Source organism: Notamacropus eugenii, chromosome 2 (genome assembly GCF_028372415.1).
Source record: "Notamacropus eugenii isolate mMacEug1 chromosome 2, mMacEug1.pri_v2, whole genome shotgun sequence".
NCBI classification, from domain to species: domain Eukaryota; kingdom Metazoa; phylum Chordata; class Mammalia; order Diprotodontia; family Macropodidae; genus Notamacropus; species Notamacropus eugenii.
Genome location: NC_092873.1, coordinates 176,383,430 through 176,406,486, shown reverse-complemented (window position 1 = coordinate 176,406,486; position 23,057 = coordinate 176,383,430). Strand labels below are relative to the sequence as shown.

At 38.8% G+C, this 23,057-nt stretch overlaps 1 protein-coding gene across 1 annotated transcript in view; it reads left to right on the top strand.

Annotated features, from left to right (window-relative positions):
• Positions 1-23,057, top strand: part of FAXC (failed axon connections homolog, metaxin like GST domain containing) — a 67,301-nt gene that overhangs the window by 40,717 nt on the left and 3,527 nt on the right. The window contains exon 5 of the mRNA XM_072642915.1: positions 6,497-6,613. Coding sequence (XP_072499016.1) covers positions 6,497-6,613 — 117 coding nt within the window. The remainder of the gene's footprint in view (positions 1-6,496; positions 6,614-23,057) is intronic.

Genomic DNA, 23,057 nt, shown 5'->3' with positions numbered 1-23,057 from the left:
TCCACTTCTGACATTTAGTAGGTATGATACCTGGGGCAAGTCATAGTCTCTCTGAGTTTCAGTTTAACCATACTTACATCACACAGTTATTCAGAGGTTCAAATAATTTTATATATGCAAAGTGCTTTTCAAACTTTAAAGAGCCACATAAATGTCAGGACTTTTTGGGGGTGGGGAGAACAGTGAAGAAGGCAGGAGAGTAGGATACTGTTACATAGTGGTTATAGTGCTAGACTTGGGATCAGGAAGACCTAGGTTTAGAATACTCCTTTTTGACACTTATTGTGTGGAAGACCATGAGCAAGTCATAATTACTTAACTTCAGTTTTCTCATCTGTAAAATGGGCATAATGGATATATAACTTTTAGGTAGTATTATTATTAATGGTAAATACCTAAAATACTTACCTCATAGACTTGTGAGGTTAAAATGAAATACTACATGTAAAACACTGCAAACTTTTAAAACTCTACATATATGTCGGTTACTACTACTACCACTGCTACTATTACTACTACTACTACAATCATTATTCATTCTTTAAACTGATTCTCAGAACACACTTATGAGGTATACCAGATGGCTATTATTGTATAGATGAGGAAATTGAGGTTCAGAGAAAGTTGTTTTAGTGATTTCTTTTTGTTTGCAGGAGCAAACTTCTGAATTTGACATTTAATCCCTTTCACAGTCTGGCTCCATTCTATCCCCACTCTTGCCCCAAGATGTCATGCAATCTTATATGGGTTCTACACATGTATTCCTGTTAAACATGTTTTCACATTTGTCTATCAAAAAGAGTTCTTGCATGCTGTGGCTGTTATTGGGTATAATCTGTATTTGTTTAAATGGGGCGTGTGTATTGATCATGAGAATCAACTTCACATACTATTAAATTCACCTCACTTTAAGTGTTCCTTTCTGAAGATTTTGATTTCCTTTATTTACTAGTGGAAGGAGGGATAATTGCCTTTTAAAAATCCTGACTGTGTTACTGTTTAGAAACATAACGTGAATATTGCTATCTACCTTTTAATGGAGGGTATCATGTGAATGAATATGTTAAAAGTATTAACTGCCCACCACTACTAATGGGAGGTTAATGAATTAATGAGAAATAATTTATTAAGCACTTATTATTTGGAAATCTTAAAGGCTGGGCCCTAGGGATAGAAAAGCAAGAGGGTGGAGCTGCAAGTCGCATTGAAAGATGCTTAGGTACAGAAAGGACACAGTGGACAGGGTGCTGAAAATGGAGTCAGGAAAACCAAGTTCAAATCAGGCCTTAGATGTTGGATTTGTGATCCTGGGAGAGTCACTTAACCACTCTCTGCCTCAGTTTCCTCAGCTGTAAAATGGGGGTAATCAATAACAGCACCTACCTCTCAGGGTTGTGCTGAGTCTCAAATGAGATAATATTTGTAAAGCTCTTAGCACAGTGTCTATCATATTGTAGTCAGGCTCTTAATAAATGCTTGTTTTCTTCCTTTCAGTAACAAAGTGTTAGTGTCATTTCTACTAATAAAACCATAATAGTTTCTGACTTTGAACCATTTGCATTGCTAAGGACTTTGACAGTAAGAACTTTCTCTTCTGGGTCTTCAGTAATTGTGGCCTGGATGATGGCTGGGAGGGCCAAACAGGAAGCAGAGGCAGTAGTCTGGGGAGGGGATGCTGATACAGCTCCTAGGGCTCTTGAGCCGGTTGGTGGCATTTGGTCAGTGACTGGTGTTGGTGGTGGCAGAGATGGCGGACACCTTTTCCACAAGAATTCCTCCCCTTGGTGATGGCTCCTAAGGCTGAGCTGGATGCAGAGCCAGTACTGAGGCATTATTCCTGGGCTTCTTGGGCTCCAGGACCTGGAGTATGAAGGGAGATGGTTTTACCCTCCTGGAACATACTGCTTCCTTTCTGTTCTTTATGGTGTCTTGATGCTTTAGCTTGGCTGGCTTGCCCAGAATGGTAGGAGGATAGAGAGCTGGCTTGAGAATCCATAAGATATGGGTTCAAATGTGCCTCATACATTCTGTCAATAAATCAACAAGCATTTATTAAATCGCTGCTTTGAATTAGCTACTATATGCTGGGGATACAAATCCCATGAATGAACAATTCTTCCTCTCAAGGACGGAGGCAGCAAGTAAATGTATACATATAAACAACAAATGTAAAGCAGTTACAAAGTTAGAAGAAGGGGACTCCAGGAAAATCCTTCCTCTTCTTAGGAGGAGGGGTCCTAGGACCTAGCTCAGTAGTCACATAGTAAAGGTACTCAATTTAATCCTTAATGCAGATAATCCTCAAGCAAGAAGATAATCCTAGATGATAGTTACATGATTTGGATCCTGGTGGCACTGGAGGATACTGGCATTGAGCCCTTTAGGACCCTGCTGAGGTTTGAACCCACTGACTCCATGGTGCACTTCAGGGATTCCCTCCGCAAAGCCCTTGGCAGAGAAGATTGCCTTCCATGTTCGTTCCTGTCATCAATATTAGCCAAAATGTGACATTTATTTCATTCATTTTAACAAACACTCAACAAAAGCACTCTGCTGAGATTCTGGAGAGCCAGGAAGCTCTATTTAACCACCAAGTGAGGGAGAGCCTTGACAGTTGTACGATAATCTTTACTCTGCTTACAGAGTTCCTTAACTTTCACCTTTGATGGGGAATGAAACAGGTTTTTACTGTGTAGGCCTATTTGCAGAGCATCATTCTTGTTTTTTTAAACTTCAGGGTTCTAATTCCATACACACACAGATAAATAAAAATTCAGAAATTGGTAAACGTATCTAGTTAATTAACTTCTTAAGTTTTAGAGTCAAGGGACCTTAGAGGCCATGTAGTCCAACCTCCTAATTTTTTTTTTCTTTTTATAAATAGTATTCTGGTTTTTTCCAAATACATATAAAGATTGTTATCAACATTCATTTTTTATAAGATTTTGAGTTTCAAATTTTTCTCTCCCACCTCTCCTCTTTCCCTTGTGTCTCCCCCCCATCCCCAAGATGGCAAGCAGCCTGGTATACAACCTCCTCATTTCTGAGTCTCAGAGAAGTTATGTGTTAAGCAACAACTTATAAATGGCTAAAGCATTTATTAAGCACTTAATAAACTAAGAAAGCACTGTGCTTAGTATTTAGTACAACTACAAAAGTAAGATTGTCCCTTCTCTCAAGGACTCACATTTCAATGGGAAGATGACACATATAGAAGGTTTCAGCTGCAAGTCAGAAGGAAACATCCCATGGTCCTTAGGGTACTTATAGCAACAAAGCAGGGGGTAAATATCTTTTTCTTCCTTCCCTTTTGTATGTGTTAAATATAGAAGACCACAGAGTGAAAGAATGCTGTGTTCTAGTTGGAGACATATGTGAAATTACTCTCCATCTGAAGATTTTTGTGTTGGCTTTTATATGAGCTAAAATTCATGGGATAGGTCACCTAGGCTGTTCTGAAGAGGCAGTAAATTTAACTGAGGAGGAGCTAATGTCCTAAAGTATCAGGCTGTTTATTTGCTGTTTGCTCCTTCTTGAGTCTCATAGTGTAGCAGAGAGAATTAAAATGATTACACAGGTCACTGTGAACATAAATATGCACTCGTGGAATGGAATGTTCCCTTATTTCCAATGAAGTGAGGTCTATCTGTGAAGTTGAGGGGTCATGGGAAATAGATTTTTTTTCCCCTTATAATATATCCACATAGTAATGTACATTGAAAACTTAGAGTGGACCACAGTCTCACATGCTAAGAGAGGATGTTAGTGATTCAGATTTAGGAAAGTGTTGGAATTGTGTATGATTTAATAGCTAACAAATGAAGTTAGAAGCCAAGCTTTTACCTTTCCTCTTGAGTCTTCTGTGGCCTCACACTCCCTAATTGGTCTTGGAAAGGCACTTTTTGCTCTTCATTTATACTATTAGAAAAAAGGATGGAAGTGGTGTCACTGGAATTGTTTATAAATAATATTGACATCCAGACATAAGATTTGGTCTCTCGGTGGAAAACATTATTACTGATTTTTATTTTATAAGATAATGGAAAAGAATTTAGGTCCTTGAAAAATCCAAGTCCGTTTCTTATTGGTGTGCCTCTACAATTTCCATTAATGGAAAGAATCTTCAGACTCCTCTCCCCCCCCCCCCCCCCCCCCCCCCCCCCCCCCCCCCGCACCTCCCTCCCGCAGTGTCTCATGTTGGGTTGGCTGAGCTATTTTATCTGCCAATTAGAATACTTGGGACTGTAGCCAGAGGGCAGAAATGGAGCTTATGGAGGTTGCTGGAAGTGACCAGGCAGCAAAGAGAGCTGAGAATTTATTTTTATAAGTACCTTTAGTTCTCTGGAAAGTTTTTCCAACTTTGGCAAACATATCCTAAGAACCATTTATCTGAATTTGGTATGACTGGGGAAAATTTGTATTTATCAGAGCTAGATTCTGAATTGTAAAAGTATGTCATTATTGGAGTCAGGAGAATCGAAATGTTGTACTCCATATTTATATATTGTACAAGATATGAGTATCTATCTGTCACCTATCCAATATATATTTATCTGTATTAACATTTTGATAGAGACCTGAGATTTTGTTGATATGAAGAAATGCTGGTGAGAAAACTCCTACCAATAATGAATGTTTTCTGGTGTGCAACTAGGTTTTTTAAAGAGCTTCCTGGAAGCATTGGGACATTAAGTGAATTGTCATTCCATCAGTCTTGTTATAGTTATTTTTATATATACATATGTTTGTTATGGCTGTTTTATATATACATACACACATACACACATACACATACATATACATACATATATATTTTCAAAAGTAGCCCAAAAGAAAAAAAATTCTCTCTATTATTAGTAATGCCCTTCAGACTGAACTTCTAAAAGATTGTAGAAGAGGAGGAGAGCTCTGAATCTCCCCCCAAATTATTGGTTATTAATAATAATTTCTCACATTTACCAGGTAATAATTTTTTTTCCTGGCCATATCAGTCCATAACGATTTGAACTACCACGGCATGAACACCTTTCAGTCTGTATTAATAGAAAGAGTGCTCTTGCCAATCAACCTTGGGTACTTGAGTATTGTAGGAAGTGTACAGAAGGGAGTAGAGTATGAAGAGGTGGAGGACAAGAAGATGGAAGCTTTTTAACAATAAGAAGTTGTTGCAGTAGTCTAGACATGAAGAATGAGAGCCAGAAGGAGCAGGGTGATGGTGGCAATGGAAAGGAAGGATGTAACATACATTGTAGAATATCCTTTAAATAAGGAAGTCTTCTTTTAATGATGAGAACTAGGACTAGGAAACTTTTGCTAGAGGAAATTCTCTCTGCAGTTCATAGTTTGAGAGGTGCCTGGGGCACTGTAAGGTTAAGTGATTTGTCCAAAGCCACTAAACTAATAATAATCAGAGGCAGAAAAAGAACATAGATCTTGGCTCTCAGACCAGTTCCATATACTCGTTATGCCATGCCGCCTTTCCTAATGAAAGCATATTGATCACGCAAGTGAAGTTGGGTGTGTGTGTGTGTGTGTGTGTGTGTGTGTGTGTGTGTGTGTGTGTGTGTGTGTGTGTGTGTGTGTGTGTGTGTGTACGCGCGTGCGCGCACCTTTAACCCTACAATGTATCATAAAAATTCTTCTTTTGGAATTTCTTCTAAAGGAATACCTGGAAACAGGTGTTAAAAGTGGATTCAGGATGGCTATAGCTTGGCTAAAAACCAAGGTGATATTTCATAGACATTGTTGGCCATGAATTAGACTTACATCTAAAGATCTGCATCTTTATATTTAGATCTTTTGGGCTTTTGTTACTTTAGGGAGAATTTTTCTTTATGTTTCTTCTGGTAGAATGAGTCAGAATCATAGCTGGAATTTTCTTGCCCAGGGTGACCTTCACAAAATGTCCCAGGCAAGCCCTATGACCACATTCTCAAATCCATTTCACTTTGGTTGAGGAAGAGGGAGAGAGAATTGCTAGCAGATCCACCTGCACAACATAACCATTCTACTGAAATGGGGGTGGAGAGGAAGGGAGAGAAAATGGGATCCATTTGGTAATCTCTTATTTTGATTAAATTTTCTTGCTAACTATGCAAAGCTCTGCTTGCCCCACTCTAGCTCCAGTTATATAACTGGTTACAAGAATTAATTGTCAGGGTTTGAAGAAAGGAATTTCTCCTAGAGACATCATCTTTAGTAATTCTCATTCTATTTAGCTCAAGTTCTCACCTGTTGGTGTGGATCCAGATCAGAGTTTTCAGGGTCATTGCCATATTTGACTGTATTTGAGTATTATATTTTGCTTTTCTTCCTCATAATTTGATATTTATTATTTTTCCAAAAAAAATGAATGATTTTTGACCATCCACAAATAAATAAAATATGAAATAGAATGGATTATAAACTTTTAAAAAATGATTTAAGATGTAGTCATTAATATCATCTGAGAAAAGCAGAGACTGGCTCTGCTCACTTTACTCTTTCTTTATTATAGGTGATAAAAAATACATCATGGGACCAAAATTTTCCACTCTTGATGCCACTGTTTTTGGACACTTGGCACAGGCAATGTGGACCTTACCAGGAACAAGACCTGAGAGACTAATCAAAGGTAAGTAAGCAATGAAAGCTTCTTGTCTAGGAAATAATTTTTTCTTTTTATTGCAACTATTTCATTTCAAATTCAATGCATATGTCTGTGGGGTTGGTACAGCTGTTTGTGAAGCACCTCTCTTCATGACTAAGGGATCATTGGTATCTCTTTGAAAATGCTAGGGCACTTGAGGAGAGATAGGCTATCAGGTGAATTGAGTAATGAATTCAGTAATACATGTCTATTGAAAATGTGTCATAAAATGAAAATAAAACTTTAACAATAATCTTAAATCCATAAGATGACTAATTATTAGTAGATTAATGCAATTCCTTGACCCAATGAATATTCTCTGAACGTGACTCCCAGTTGTCTTTCAGCTCTTATGATAGGGACAGACAGATAGACAGACTACTCATTTCTATAGTCACTGGAAGATAAATCTGCTCACAGAGAAGTCAGGGTATCTACCTACTAGTCTCTAGTACTGCTTTATAAGCCAATTCAGACAACTCTTAACTCAAAGCTCATCTAAATGGAAGAGAGATCAAAGGTCAAGAGCAGACATTCCAAAGAGCTTGAATATGAAGTCAGGTGTACTGCTTCCAGTCAAACTAGGTGAGGTGCTCTCAAGTACGTGGCCCAAAGCGAGGAAGTGAAGCTATAACTCAGTTCCACTCCCAAGTTTGGCAGAACTTCCTGTTGCAAACTGCACTTGTTTGTCCTCAAAGAGGAACACGACATCAGGAATGAGATGGTATGACTTGCAAGTGGATTGGATTTAAGTGAGGCAGGGTTGTACAGAACCACCAGCCTCACTCTCTCCTCCAAAGCTATCTGGGTCCAGTGATGAGATATAGATCAGGATGACTGGCGATGACCCCAGATGCAGTGGGAGACCTTGGCCTTTCTAAGCTAAGGTCTTTCCCAGGCCTCAGTTTGTCTGAGGCAATGCCCATTCAGTGATTAAGGCTAGGTAAGAAGAAATGTGGCAAAGAATGACCTCTTTTACCTAGTTAGAAAAAAAAATATCAACCTGAAAGGGGAAGACCCTCAGGGTTTCTGGCCAAAACAGAAATAATTGCTATTTACACTCATTCTGAGCCAATCAGAGCCCAAACAGTGACCAAATGAGGCTTGGGTTGGGACCTATTGTTGGCCAATCTGTGAGAGCCCCAGTGATTTGTGTTTAAGCCATGGTCCTTAAAAAAGAACTCTAGGCCCTAAACCCCAAAATATCTTGTGAGGTTTCAGCCATTGAAATTTATATTCTTTTGGGCAAAGTATCCACAGGTAAGGTGATAATTCTTTGTGTGGACAGAGGAGGGAGGGAGAAAAAGAGGAAAGGATGAGGGGAGGGAGGGAAGGAGGAAGGAAGGAAAGAAAGGAGGAATAGAGGGAGGGAGCTGCACTGCCCAACTAGAACTGGCCAGCCACTTTAGTTTATTTATGAATGGAAAGGTTTGAACCCATTAAGAATCAATAAACCACCTTCTTAATCTAGTCCATGGGTTTCATTGTTGACGTCATAAGATCATAAAGATCCTACTCTGTATTCCCCATAGAAACCACACCCTCAGTTCATGACCTTTTGGGGAACATTCCTATACTGGCCTGAGCTAGATGGGAAGGGGAAAGATCTTTTATTGCCCCCTCCAGGAGTCAGCTATCATCTGTGGCAAAATACCAAGGAATATGGAGCTGAAAGTTGGTCTTTAAGAACAGGTCCTCTGATTATAGTTGCAGAGTTTTTCTGCTGTACCAGATTACTGTGTAAAATTTTTGCTAAAAAATGAACGTGCCAATCCATCAGACAATTTCTTTGCATGACATATATGTTTTAATTAGCACCTATCTCTCAGGGATGTTGTGAGGATCAAATGAGGCATTATCTGTAAAGCACAGTGCCTGGTATATAGTGAGTGCAGTCTAAACATTAGCAATTAGCTATTATTAATATAAAAATTCTAATGTACATGAAAGCAAGCAGAGACTAAATGCAGGAAGGAGAAAGACTTTCTCCCTACAGAATTTTGATTTTCATGACCTTGGAGCCCACAGTTCCAAGGCCCCTGCCATTCCAGCTTCAACAGAGTTCCCCAAAAGAGAAGACCTGTGGGTAGGAGTATAAAATCCCTTAATCTTTAAATATCTCAGCCTCCAGGAAGAGAGAACCCTATGCCACTATTCCTTAGTGTTCTTGTCCTTTTATATCTCAGTATTTCCATTAAATTTGGGCATGTAGCACTTCTGGGACAAAGATTGTAACCCTCTTGTAATGTCACCATAGGTGGAGTAGAAGAGGAATATGAAATTTTAGCTCTGCCACTTTCTTCTTCTGTGGGACTCTGGGCAATTCACTGGGCCTCAGTTTCTCATCTGTAAAATAAGGGGGCTGGACTAGATAACCTCTTAGGTCCCTTTTAACTCTACATCTATATTTCTGTAATACAAGCATAGGCAAGGGGAACCCACCCTTTTTCTAGGCCCAGAAGGATAAAATAAAATTTGGTTGATTTTTCTTAGATGCTAAGTATTTCTCCTCATTTTTCTTCCTTGTTGCTAGGCAACTCTGCTGTGAGAAAATAAGGGTAAAGGACAGGCATGAAAAGCTCACATTTTATATATTCATCAACAATACCTGATTCCCTGGAGGGAGCAGATGGGTGGAGATTAGAGAAAAATTCCTTTCAATAAAAACTATTTTCTGCTACAGCCGTCCTGCTCTGCAAAGGCCCAGCAATTCTTTAATTTCACTCTGCCCTACATGTTTCATATGTGTTTTGCATTTGTTTTTATGCATATAATGCCCCCCAAAGAATGTGAACTCCTGGAGGGTACAGACTATTTCTGTTTTTGTCTTTGTGCCTTCAGTGCCTGGTAAATAGTAAGCCTTTTATTAATGCTTGTTGAATTGAATGAATCAAATTTGCTTTACAGAATGGAGATAACAAACACACCCTGGGACCAAGGCCACCTACCTTCCTGTTTGTCTGTTGAGTCTCATTGGTCAAGTCCCCTCCTGGAGGGATGGTTTTTTTTCCCCTTTTTTTCTAGACTTCTATCTAGTATAGGTTTAAAAATATTTAAACCTATCTCCTACCCTACCCCTGCCCCATGCAGCACACACATATGGTAATTAGTAATAGGGCAATTCCTTCCACCAGTTAGGCAGGATTATAGTACTATATATACTTTAAAAGTGCTTACTATTAACTGCAGTGAGTCTCTTCCAGATCAAGACCATTCTATGAGTACTCCAGAGGGGTTGGAAGTTATTTCTTCTCTAATGCCTTTGGTTTGAGTCCACATTCTGATATGTTCCCTCACACTTGGACTAGAGTCCCAGTTCCATTTAACCAATAGATATCAATTAGCTTTTTCAAAGAGATTTTATTTTGGAATATAGCAGGAAGTTAAAATATTTCTTCCCTACCCCTTAGGGGCACACTTTCCACTATACTATCTTGATTTTAGGGGGAAAATGTCCATGTCATACAGAATCATCTGCTGGATGAATCCATTTCTCAGCAACAATGAATAGGTCTGGGTCCCCAAGGCTATTCTTGTATCCTTGGGATATAGAGTTTGGCCTGTGCTCCATTCCTGGGCTCCTGGACTTTGAGTGACTTGCTCTCCGGACCTTTTGAAATTCACAAGCTCTCACCTTCCAATCTTTACCTAAAACAAAAGAACAGAAGTCAAGGCCAAGAAGAGGGGTGCTTTATTAAGCACCTATAATGTACCAAGTGCATTACAAATATTATTTCATTGATCATCACAACCACTCTGTGAGATAGGTGCTGGACCAACGGTGTGTATTCACAGGTTACTTGTCTTGCTTGGATGGGTGGTACCTGAGAATTCTCCTCATTTAGAACTATATTTTCTCTTACTAGAAGGCTGTTGTACTAGAAGAAGTAAAAACCAAGAAAAGAGATGAAGTCAACTAGTGCCTTATAAGTGTACCCCAAGTTTTATCTATGAAAGGGTCCTGTTCACTAACTGGTTAGCAGCAGAGAGCTGGTTAAAGAAGGTCTCCAAATGTCTTCAGTGCATTTCCATTATACGTTATTACAACTCTCAAAAGCAGGCTTCTCTGTGCATGCTCTTAAGAACTATGTTCATTGACCAGTTCCTTGCTACCTAATAATTGTGATGATATATGTATATTTTGGCCAAAAAAAAAAATCTGTTTCCTGAATGACTATATTAAAGTTTTTCATCTCATATAGTGGTTTGGGAGATAAATAAATTTTGTACTTCATCAATTTTGAAGACATGGCTTAATGCCATAGCCATAGTTTCATGAAAGGACCTGTAGATTTGGTGTTGGAGGACCTGAGTTCAAATCCTAACTCTCTTAGCTCATCAGTTAGATTACCTTTGGAAAGTTATGTTACTTCTCTAGGCCTCTGTTTCCTCATTTGTAAAATAATAGTCTCTGAAATCCCTTCCTGCTGTAGATGCTATGATCTTGAAATACTTGCTGAATTTTCTTCTAATCAGATCTTTAAAAGGTATTGGATACACACACACGTACACTCACTCACTCAAATTTTTTCCTTCTACAGATCAACTAAGAGTGTGTATTTTAGCTTCTCCTTCACTACTTCTATACTAAGTGAATCACCATTACTTAAACCCTTACAGTGTATAGGATTGGAAATCAGCTATTACCTAGTCTATATATATAGTATTAGCTTGTCCATTGTGTGCTCAGCTCTCCCTGTATTAAGCATTATGAGAAATTACTAAAGAAGACTGGGACTTTGTCTTTAAAGACATAATTTATAACTGTATTTGTATTTGATTATGATAATTTGCTTAAGACTTTTATTCTGCTTACTATGAAATGAAAGGATTTGAGGCAGCTAGTTGTTCAGATAGTTGGTTTTTTTTCAGTTGTGTCAGACTCTTTGTGACCCCATTTGGGCTTTTCTTAGGAAAAATACTGGAATGGCTTGCCAATTTCTTCTCCAACTCATTTACAGATAAGGAAACTAAGGCAAATAGGCTTAAGTGAGTTGCCTAGGGTTACACAGCTAGTCTAAGGCTAGATTTAGACTCAGGAAGATGTCTTCCTGATTCCAGGCCTGGCACTCTTATCTACTGTGCGCCTAGCCTCTAACATTCATTCTGCCCTTCCTCATTCTTTGACTTTAATTCTCTATGTTTTGGATTACTTTAATGCTAATTTATTATCTTTCCCCCAAAACCCTATCCCTTTCAAAACTTCCCTGTTACTATAAAGGGGCATCACCATCCTCCCAGTCCCCCGTGCTGGATGAATCCTTGAGTCCTTGATCTCTTATTCTCCATATCCCATCTGTTGTCAGAATCTGTTGATTTTACCTTTGTAACATCCCTTGAATATGCTTCTTTCTCTTATCTGATACTGCCATCACCCTGTTCCAGGTCTATATCATCTCACACTTAGACTATTGCAATAGTCTGGTGGTTGGTGTGCCTGCCACTGATTTCTCCCCATTCTAATTCATCCTCCACTCAGCTATCAAAGAGATTTTCCTAAAGGACAGGTTCAATCATGTCATTCCCCTACTCAATAAACTCCAGTGGCTCTCTGTCACCTTCAGGGTCAAATATAAAATCCTCTGTTTGACATTCGTAGACCTTAATATCCATCTTTCCCCTCACCTCCTCACATATTGCTGTTCCTCAAGACACTCTATATCCCAACTCTGGCATTTTCACTGGCTAGCCCTCATGCCTGGAATTCTCTCTCTTATCACTTCCATCTTCTGGCTTCCCTGATTTCTTTCAAGCCCCAATTAAAGTCTCATCTTCTACAGGATGCTTTTCTGACTCTCTCTTAATTCTAATGTCTTTCCTCTTGTTTATTTATTAGTTATCCTCTACATAACTTGTTTGTGCATAGTTGTTTACAGGATGTCTCTTCGATTAGATTAAACTTCTTGAAGACAGGGACTGTCTTTTGCCGTTGTATTCCCTGTGCTTAGCACAGTGCCTAGAACTTTCTTATTTACTGACTAACTCCAGTTTTTGTGCCTGGCTCATAGGACATAAATTTAAATTTTAATATTCACGAAAAGTAGAGCTGAAGTTATTGTGGGGGGAAGAATGAATCAGTAAAATTCATGGACATATCTCAGAATTCTAAAGGTCATGTCAACCCTCGAGGGAAGGAGGGTGATTCTTTTGATCAAAAATACTGACAATCTAGAAGGTAAGCACAGGGCTTTAGGAAGGGCCAACAGGTAGTCTAGACTCTGGAGCTGAAGCTCTTTTTAAAGTAGGGATTATGGCATTCATTGTCTTATTATCCCTAACCCCCAAAACAGTAACTGGTGAGCAGCTAGGTGGTGCAGTGGATAGAGCACCAGTGCAGGAGTCAGGAGGACCTGAATTCAAATTTCACCTCAAACACTCAACACTCACTAGCTGTGTGACCTTGGGCAAGTCACTTAACCCCAATTGCCTCATCCTGGGTCATCTCCAGTTATCCTGATGAATATCTGGTCACTGGAGTCAGATGGCTCTGGAGGGGAAGTGAGGCTGGTGACCTGCACAGCCCTCCCTCACTCAGAACAAAGTCAAGGGCAAGTCATGTCATTATTTCTCTGATGGCATGGTCTTCTTCAGCAATGAAGGACAAACATACACATAACTGGCACATAGTAGGCACTTAAATATTGGGTAACATCTATCATCATTTGCCTTTAGGTGATCCTCAAATTATCTGGAGACTGTCCTATTCATTATCCACAGACATATAGGATCATGTGAAGAATACTTGTATGAAAAAGCTGACCCAGTTTTTCTAGAAAAATTTTGGAATCATTAAAATGACCTAATTTTTCAAAGATAGTTCAGCTCATTTCCCTCCTGTTCAATTCTAGGTCCAACTCATTGTCTATTTGTAATGTCTCTTCAAGAGTCTGCCCATTCAGCTGTGGATCATAGGCTAGATAAGAGTCATTCCTTATCCACCTAGTTTTTCCTGTATAGATTGTTAGACCAAACTCTTTTGAATGATTTTGGATCTCTTTTAGGAGGCTTTTCAATGTTCTGAGACTCTTTAGTCTGGCTCCTTTATCTCCTTATTTAACTGAAAGTACTCCCTCCAAAGTTAACATTAGCAAAATTGTCAGTCATTCAAACTCTCCTTGTATTTATAAGTAGGAATGTAATATTCATCTCTTTAGAGAAAACCAATAAATAGAGTTTGTTCAACAGAGGGATAACCATCCCTGCACAAAACCAGTCTCCTTTCAATATGGTCACCGTTTAGGTTTGTCTTCCCAAAGTTTAGTTACTTCTAATCAACAGCAAATTCAATTTCATAGAAAATGTGAAAACAGGCATTTAAAAGAAAATTTATTCAAGTTGAAGTTAGTGATATTATATATACACAGTAAGCACTTAATAAATGCTTGATGACTTGCTTTGATTAGACAAACAGATGGAATATTTTTTCCCCCCTCACATCCTGGGACAAATGAACAATTGTTCCTTTAAGAGAGGTTAAACTGTTTCTCAGAGACTGCAAAAATTGAAGTCTCAGTGAACCACTTCTTTTTAAGTGGCATTTCTTCATGGTATTTATACACAAAATCTTTTATATTAAAGTGAAGAAGTTTAAACATCTAAAAATTAAACATGGACATTTTTTGGATCAGAGACTTTGGAACTGATAGAGAACTGAGATGTCATCTCATCTAGACTAGTCCCTTCATTTTGCAAATGAAGAAACAAAAGCCTAGAAAGGAGGGATAGCACGGTAGGAAAAAAAAACTCACTTATTTTCCTGTGTAACTCGGGGCAAGTCACTTAACCTGTGTGAGCCTCTGTTTCCTCATCTGTAAAATGAAGGGATTGGACTAGATGGTCTCTAGGGTTCCTTTCTCTTTATTTATGATCTTATGAGGGAAAGTGACTTTCCTAAAGTCACACAAGTGGTAAAGTCAAAGGGAGAATTTGAATCCAGTTTTTTTGACTAAGTATCACTTCTCTCTCTACTCCATAGTGATGTGGTTCAGTGATAAAGCCAACCACACACTATTATCCAGAACAGTGAGAAGGAATCACCAAATTCATCATGTGTTTGTGTACACTTCTATTCTAAAGGCTAACAAAGGCTTTAGTCCTCCATTACCCTATGAAAATATTTGATTAATAGCCCTGATCTGACTGCTGGTTGTAAAATTCAGATTTTTCTAATGAAGTACCAAGAGTTTTCATTTACTAAAGGCCTACAGTCTAAGAAGTACATTTAAAAAAATATAAACTGATTGATTGCAGAATAAAGTGTAAGTAAGAACATTATTGACATAGAAGCAATTATGTTTTTTGTTTTTTAGACCCTAAAAATACTCCAAAGAGGAAAAAGACTGCAAGAGTACATATACCTATTTGAATCAAAATAATAATAATACATTTATATCTCTGGTTTCCAAAGGAAGTATGTTATTTCATAGGAATCTCACAACAACCTTTGAAGTAGTTACTATGCGGTTAGGATCTGTTTGGTGTGAATAATGACTCCCTTTATGTCATCACATTATTTCAGTTTACACTGTATATTTCCATTGGGCTTTTTAAAACTGCATTTTATATAATTATAATGTTAAACATTGAAAATTGAAATATCTCTATTTTACAAATGTAGAAACTGAGACTCAGAGGTATTAAGTCACTTATCTGTAGTCCTTCAGCGAGTAAGAGACAAAGGTGGCAGCTGAGCTGAGGATTCTGTGTCTGGCACTCTCCACTACGCATTTCTGGGCATCCCCTACTGCCACAGAGACAAACAGTAGTGAGTGGAACGTGTAGTGATCAGCACTTATGTCTAGTTTGTCACCTTTGCCATGGAGGTGGATGAGGAGAAACATGGACAGTAGTATATTCTTGGGCCAAATGATAAAGTAATAAAAGTAGGTTTGCCTTTGGTTCTCTCTCCTGCTCATGTCAATGTACCCTTTAACCCTTCTTAGGGTTCCCATTCTTATCTGGCCTGTAGTAACTGATTGCAGGTCTACTTTTTGCCCTCAGCTGCCTTCCATCTAATCCCTGAAGTGTTCCTTAGTAACTAAGATATTACCTGATAATGGTTCAAGGTCAACACACTCCCAGGGGTATTTGTATTTTAATGGTGGAATTTTGAAGATGTTGATATCTCTTCCTTGCCCCCCTTGTTTGGGAGGGGAATGCCTCTCCATTGCCTCAGTTTCCTCAACTGTAAAACAGGGATAATAGTAGCATCTACCTTGAAGGGTTGTTGTGAGGATATTTAAAAAGCCCTTAGCACAGTGTCAGGCACATAGTAGTTGCCATATAAATGATTATGCCTTTCTTTTCCCCTTCTCCTAATAAGCGCTTTTTATTTGAATAGATTGCTAACTAGTCCAAGTTGTATTCCACTCATCACTGATTTGATTTCATCAGTCAGAAATTGTGTTTGGACTTGAGAAGCAGCAAAAGTTAGGAGGAGATTCATAATTCAGGACAATTTTATAGAACTGTTGGATTTTAATATTTGAGAAGTTCTTAGAAATTCTGTCTAGAGAGAAATGACTTTCTGAGGTCACAGAGCAAAGATTGTCCATGTTGTAATTTTTGCAATTACAATTTTTAAAAATTGAAGTTATTTAGTATGAATAAATCCACTAACATAATGTATCACTCTTTAAAGAAGTTATGATCAAAATCAATGGAGAAAGATCAGATAGAAATTCAGTTTGTTAAAAATAGTCAAAATAGTGGTCATCTTGATTCGGTCCATTGTTTGATCCTAGAGAGTTCATAAACAATAATGAAAGAAAATGAGAGACATAGGGTGGTATAGTGAGTAGAGAGCTGGCCTCAGAAAGGAAAGACATGGTAGCAATCCATTCAGACAACAAACATTTATTAAGCACTTATTACGTGTTAGGTACAATGCTAAGTACTGAAGATACCCATAAAAATAAAAAGATAGTACCTACCCTCTGACCCGTTGCCTGTCTGACCTAAGCAATTCTTTTTTTTTTTTTAAATTTATTTTATTTATTTATTTATTTAACTTTTAACATTCATTTTGACAAAATTTTGGGTTCCAAATTTTCTCCCCTTTTGTCCCCCCCCCCAAACACCAAGCATTCTAATTGCCCCTAAGACCAATCTGCTCTCTCTTCTATCATCCCTCTCTGCCCTTGTCTCCATCTTCTCTTTTGTCCTGTAGGGCCAGATAACTTTCTATACCCCTTTACCTGTATCTCTTATTTCCTAGTGGCAAGAACATTACTCGACAGTTGTTCCTAACACTTTGAGTTCCAACTTCTTTACCTCCCTCCCTCCCCACCCCTTCCCTTTGGAAGGCAAGCAATTCAATATAGGCCAAATCTGTGTAGTTTTGCAAATGACTTCCATAATAGTTGTGTTGTATAGGACTAACTATATTTCCCTCCATCCTATCCTGTCCCCCATTACTTCTGTTCTCTCTTTTGATCCTGTCCCTCCCCATGAGTGTTGACCTCAAATTGCTCCCTCCTCCCCATGCCCTCCCTTCCATCATCCCCCCGACCCTGCTTATCCCCTTATCCCCCACTTTCCTGTATTGTAAGATAGGTTTTCATACCAAAATGAGTGTGCATTTTATTCCTTCCTTTAGTGGAATGTGATGAGAGTAAACTTCATGTTTTTGTCTCACCTCCCCTCTTTATCCCTCCACTAATAAGTCTTTTGCTTGCCTCTTTTATGTGAGATAATTTGCCCCATTCCATTTCTCCCTTTCTCCTCCCAATATATTTCTCTCTCACTGCTTGATTTCATTTTTTTAAGATATGATCCCATCCTCTTCAATTCACTCTGTGCACTCTGTCTCTATGTGTGTGTGTGTGTGTGTGTGTGTGTGTGTGTGTGTGCATGTGTGTGTGTGTAATCCCACCCAGTACCCAGATACTGAAAAGTTTCAAGAGTTACAAATATTGTCTTTCCATGTAGGAATGTAAACAGTACAACTTTAGTAAGTCCCTTATGACTTCTTTTTGCTGTTCACCTTTTCATGCTTCTCTTCATTCTTGTGTTTGAAAGTCAAATTTTCTTTTCAGCTCTGGTCTTTTCATCAAGAATGCTTGAAAGTCCTCTATTTCATTGAAAGACCAATTTTTCCCCTGAAGTATCATACTCAGTTTTGCTGCATAGGTGATTCTTGGTTTTAGTCCTAGTTCCTTTGACTTCTGGAATATCCTGTTCCATGCCCTTCGATCCCTTAATGTAGAAGCTGCTAGATCTTGTGTTATCCTGATTGTATTTCCACAATACTTGAATTGTTTCTTTCTAGCTGCTTGCAATATTTTCTCCTTGACCTGGGAACTCTAGAATTTGGCCACAATGTTCCTAGGAGTTTCTCATTTTGGATTTCTTTCAGACGGTGTTCTGTGGATTCCTTGAATATTTATTTTGCCCTCTGGTTCTAGAATCTCAGGGCAGTTTTCCTTGATAATTTCATGAAAGATGATGTCTAGGCTCTTTTTTTGATCATGGCTTTCAGGTAGTCCCATAATTTTTAAATTGTCTCTCCTGTATCTATTTTCCAGGTCAGTTGTTTTTCCAATGAGATATTTCACATTATCTTCCATTTTTTCATTCTTTTGGTTTTGTTTTGTGATTTCTTGGTTTCTCATAAAGTCATTAGCCTCCATCTGTTCCATTCTAATTTTGAAAGAACTATTTTCTTCAGTGAGCTTTTGAATCTCCTTTTCCATTTGGCTAATTCTGCTTTTGAAAGCATTCTTCTCCTCATTGGCTTTTTGAACCTCTTTTGCCAATTGAGTTAGCCTATTTTTCAAGGTGTTGTTTTCTTCAGCATTTTTTTGGGTCTCCTTTAGCAGGGTACTGACCTGCTGTTCATGCTTTGACTGCATGTCTCTCATTGCTCTTCCCAGCTTTTCCTCCACCTCTCTAACTTGATTTTCAAAATTCTTTTTGAGCTCTTCCATGGCCTGAGCCCATTGAGTGGGCTGGGATACAGAAGCCTTGACTTCTGTGTCTTTCCCTGATGGTAAGCATTGTTCTTCCTCATCAGAAAGGAAGGGAGGAAATGCCTGTTCACCAAGAAAGTAACCTTCTATAGTCTTATTTCTTTTCCCTTTTCTGGGCATTTTCCCAGCCAGTGACTTGACTTCTGAATATTCTCTTCACACCCACCTCGCCTCCTGCTCCTCCCAGCCAGCTCTTGGGGTCTGAGATTCAAATGCTGCTTCCCAGCCTCAGGGCTTTTGGCGGGGGCAGGGCTGCTATTCAGTGTGAGATCAAGTTCAGCTGCCTGGGTTGGGGCAGGGCCGCCTCACGGGCTCAGTTCCCTTAGGGGGTTTATGCAGAGACCTTCAACAATGGATCCAGGCTCCTGCCTGCTTGGGGAGCCCTGGTCTGCTCCCGCCTCTGCTGTTGCCTCCCGAGGGGGCCTGAGTTATGGGGGCACCCCACTCCCCTCTCGACCCGCCAAAGAGACCCTCTCACCGACCCCCATCACCTGTGGGTGGAGGGACCCACGCGGCTGCTGGAGATCCTGTCCCTGAAGTCCGCTCGGATCAGCTCCTCTCGGTGCCACAGCCGGGCCAGGGCCGTGCTCAGCTCCCAGTCCGCGGCTCCCAGTCCGTGGTGCGAAGGACCTTTTGTGAGAGGTTTGCAGGTCCCTCTGGAACAGAAATCTCCTTCACTCCACTGTTCTGTGGCCTCTGTTGCTCCAGAATTCGCCATGAGTTCCTTTTTACAGATGTTCTATGGGCTGTGGGTTCGGAGCTATGTGTATGTGCGTCTTTCTACTCCGCCATCTTGGCTCCGCCCCCCTAGGCAATTCTTTAAGACTAAATTGACTGGTGCCATTGAGAGAAGAAATTCTTTATTTCTTCCTCATTTAGGGCTGTTCCCTAAAACAGTGAAATCACTGGTCTAATTAAAAACAAAAAAGCAATGGATTTTTACAAGGCAGTTCAAGTGCTTCAAATCAGATATAAGGAAGAATTTCTTGGAAGTGAAGGGTTTCTGAACATAAAAATCCGTCATCTAGGGAGACTGTGGAATCTTTCTCAGGACATCTATGAAACACATAGACAGATGCACATCAAGATTGATTTCCTTTGTGTGATGTGGCATAAGGAACTGATGAATGTAGGAATGGACAAGATGCTTTTTAAAGTATCCTTCTAGTCCAGTGATATTTTAGAGGTGGAGGTAAGGATACTGTGGCACATTGATGGTGGCTGCAACTGTGACTTTCCTCTACTCCTAGCCCTCCTGCCCCTCATGGGGTACAGAGGCCCCTCATGGGGTACGGAAGCCCCTCAGTGTTGTCTTCCTCAGACCCCAGCAGGGAAAATTGGAGAAGCTAGTAAAATCTAAATGGTTTTTATAACCTTTAGGGAACTACTGTGCCCCATTAGGGTGGTGTCCCTCTTTAGAAAAGGTTCTCTGATGTATTTTGCTGGTGAAGAAATTGAGTTCCTGAGACATTAAACATTTGGCTTAAGGTTACATAACTAATGAATATTAGCCCTGGGAACAGAGCTCACATATTCTGATTCTGTTCCATCACTCATTGATCTAAACCCTGTTATTTCAGCATACATACTGAGAGGTTTTAGAAATCCTATGATTTTTTTTTTTAAAGGATGCTATGAACAGATGTGGTGACTCAAAGGATGATAGCTAAATTTTCCAATAATAAATAGGTCTAACTGTTTTAATTTCAAAGAGGCTCTTAAAATAAATAAAAATTCTCTTTGAAAAAGTATTATTCTAATGTATTTAATTGGATCTACAATCTCATCAATGTAATCTGTACCAATGATACCGAATGCAACCTGTGTTTGCCTATCCTTTGCAACTTTCATCCATGTGTTCCCATAAATTTTGGGCAACCAGGTGGTGCAGTGGACAGAGCACTGGACTTGGAGCCAGGAAGATATGGGTTCAAATCCAGTTTCATACTTTTACTAGCTGGGCAAGTTACTTAACCCCTAATTGCCTCGGTTCTTTATAAAATGAAGACACGCTGGAGAAGGAAATGGCCAACCCCTCCAGTATCTTTGCAAAGAAAACCTCATGGACAGAAAGTCCGTGGGGTCACATAGAGTCAGACATGACTGAACAACAACAAATCCCATAAATTTACCATACTAAGTCTGCCCAGCATGTTGGGGATCCTCCTGTTGTTTTCTTCATATTTCAAGGATACCAGGTGAGGAATGTGGACTTTCTGTAAGTTATCCCTTGCTTTTGTTTAGTGAGCCTTTTGTAAGATCATGGACATCTCTTTGATGGTAACCTTTATACTTTTCCTTTATAATTTCTTATTTGCAATGTGTTGTGGCCTTCTTAAGCACTCCATGAGCCTCTCATTTGCCTGTAGGTGATCCTCAAATAATTTAAAGAGTAGTGTTCCATGACTCGGCTATATAGCATCACCCAAAGAATTCTTTTGTTAAAAAGGTGGTCCATTTTTTTCCTGGGAAACTTTTGGGATCATTTGTTTTTTTATAGGGGATAATGCAAAGCAATTGAGGTTAAGTGACTTGCCCAAGGTCACACAGCTAGTAATCGTATCAAGTGTCTGAGGCCGAATTTGAACTCAGATCCTCCTGACTCTAGGGCCATTACTCTACTAACTGCACCACGTAGCTGCCCCAAACTTTTGGGATCATTAAAATGATCTTCCAAATTCCCAAAGATAATCCAGCCTACTTCCTTCCTATTAAATTCTGGACCTAACTCATTGTTCATTTTCAATTTCTCTTCAAGAGATATTTATTCTGTTAGATGACTTCTGTAGGTTGTTCATTCAGTTGTATATATAACCTTGGGGATAGTCATTCTTTATTCACTTAGTTTTTCCTATGTGTTGGTTAGGCTGAACTCTTTTGAATAATTATCCCCTTTTTACAGGTTCAGAAACTGAGGTTGAGAAAAGTTAAATGATTTGTCCAGGGTACTATAGCTGATAACAGTCAGTATGGGGAGTGGACAAAGCCCTGCATTTGGAGTCTAAGGACCTGTGTTTGTTACTCACTTATTATGTGACCCTGGCCAAGTCTCACTCGATCTTTTAGAGCCTCAGTTTCTTTTTCTGTTAAATGAGGGGGTAGGATTAGGTTATCCCTAAGGATACAGGTTAGTTATAAATCCTATGAAAATTCGATTGGTTGAGGGTTAACTAAAAAGCTTTTTGTTTTAACTCACTGAGACATTTAAAAACAAATATTTAAAAATTATTATTTCTAAACTTATAGAAAAAGAAGTTGTGTACAGATAATGAATATAAAGATAGAGCAGAGTCTATAGAAGAAGAAACTAAAATATAAACTGTTATGAACATATCATCCATAGAAATTTGTTTCAAAATATAAGCAACTCTAAATATATTAATTTTGTTGGTGTTTAAATGAATAATGCATTATTGTAAAAATGCATTCGTTCACTCTTCTGCTTTTGTAAGTAAGAGGCTATTGAGTATATATGGATTATTTCTGGATGATTCAGGACTTTATAGTGCCTCAGGGTCATTAGTGTAGAAGATGAAGGCAACTGGGTTGGATACATACTCACTTCAGGATGTATCCTTGAAAGTTTTTTTTTTGTTTGTAAATTTATCTTTTTTTTCCTCCTAAAAGTTGAGTGCAGTAAACAGTCTATTTATCTGAGATTCCTAGTTTGTTGAATTCTGGATGGCCAAGGCATAAAAATGTTTCTTTTAACCTATAGGTAGGAGTAATATATTTTAAAATCTCTTGCTCCTAGAGTGTCCACCTGTTTTATGCTAAATGCATATTACTTTTTTATAAAGATATCAGAAAATGATCAGGTGTGAAGTTCTACACAAGAAAATCATATCTGTATATATGCATATACAGATATAAACAGTAGACATACATGTACACATATGTAAATATGCGTATGTTTGTGTGTGTGATCCCAAAAGTCTTGTTGCTAGTGCAGTTTTAAGCTTTTGTGGCTTAAAATTGTCCTGCAGTAGCTTAAAACTGTACTGATGCTAGACTTTTTGGAACACACTCTATACATTGCTATGAGCAATATTGCCACCTGGTGGAACAAAAGCAGAATGTCTTTTTCTATCTCATCATATAAAATCAGATACTACTAGATGTAATTTTTTAATCAGTTGGCTATCTACTTTTTCTTCCTTTTTTAAAAAAATATGTATATTGCATATTCCACCCCCACTTTTCCCCCATTTTCCCAATATAATTTCCCCACATTGAACTCTTATTTTTGAAAAAAAAAAGTTACATAAAACTGACTGATGAAGTAACCCTATCTCACAGAATGTACTTGCAGTGCTGCACCGGGTCCTCCTAGTAGAGGAGACAAATAGGTTTCATCCTCTGTTGTCTGGGACCAAGAATATTGATTCGAAGTACTCCAAGTTCAGCTGCCTTTTAGTGTTTGTAGGAGCAGAGAATAATAGATGTAAAGGGGAAAGGGC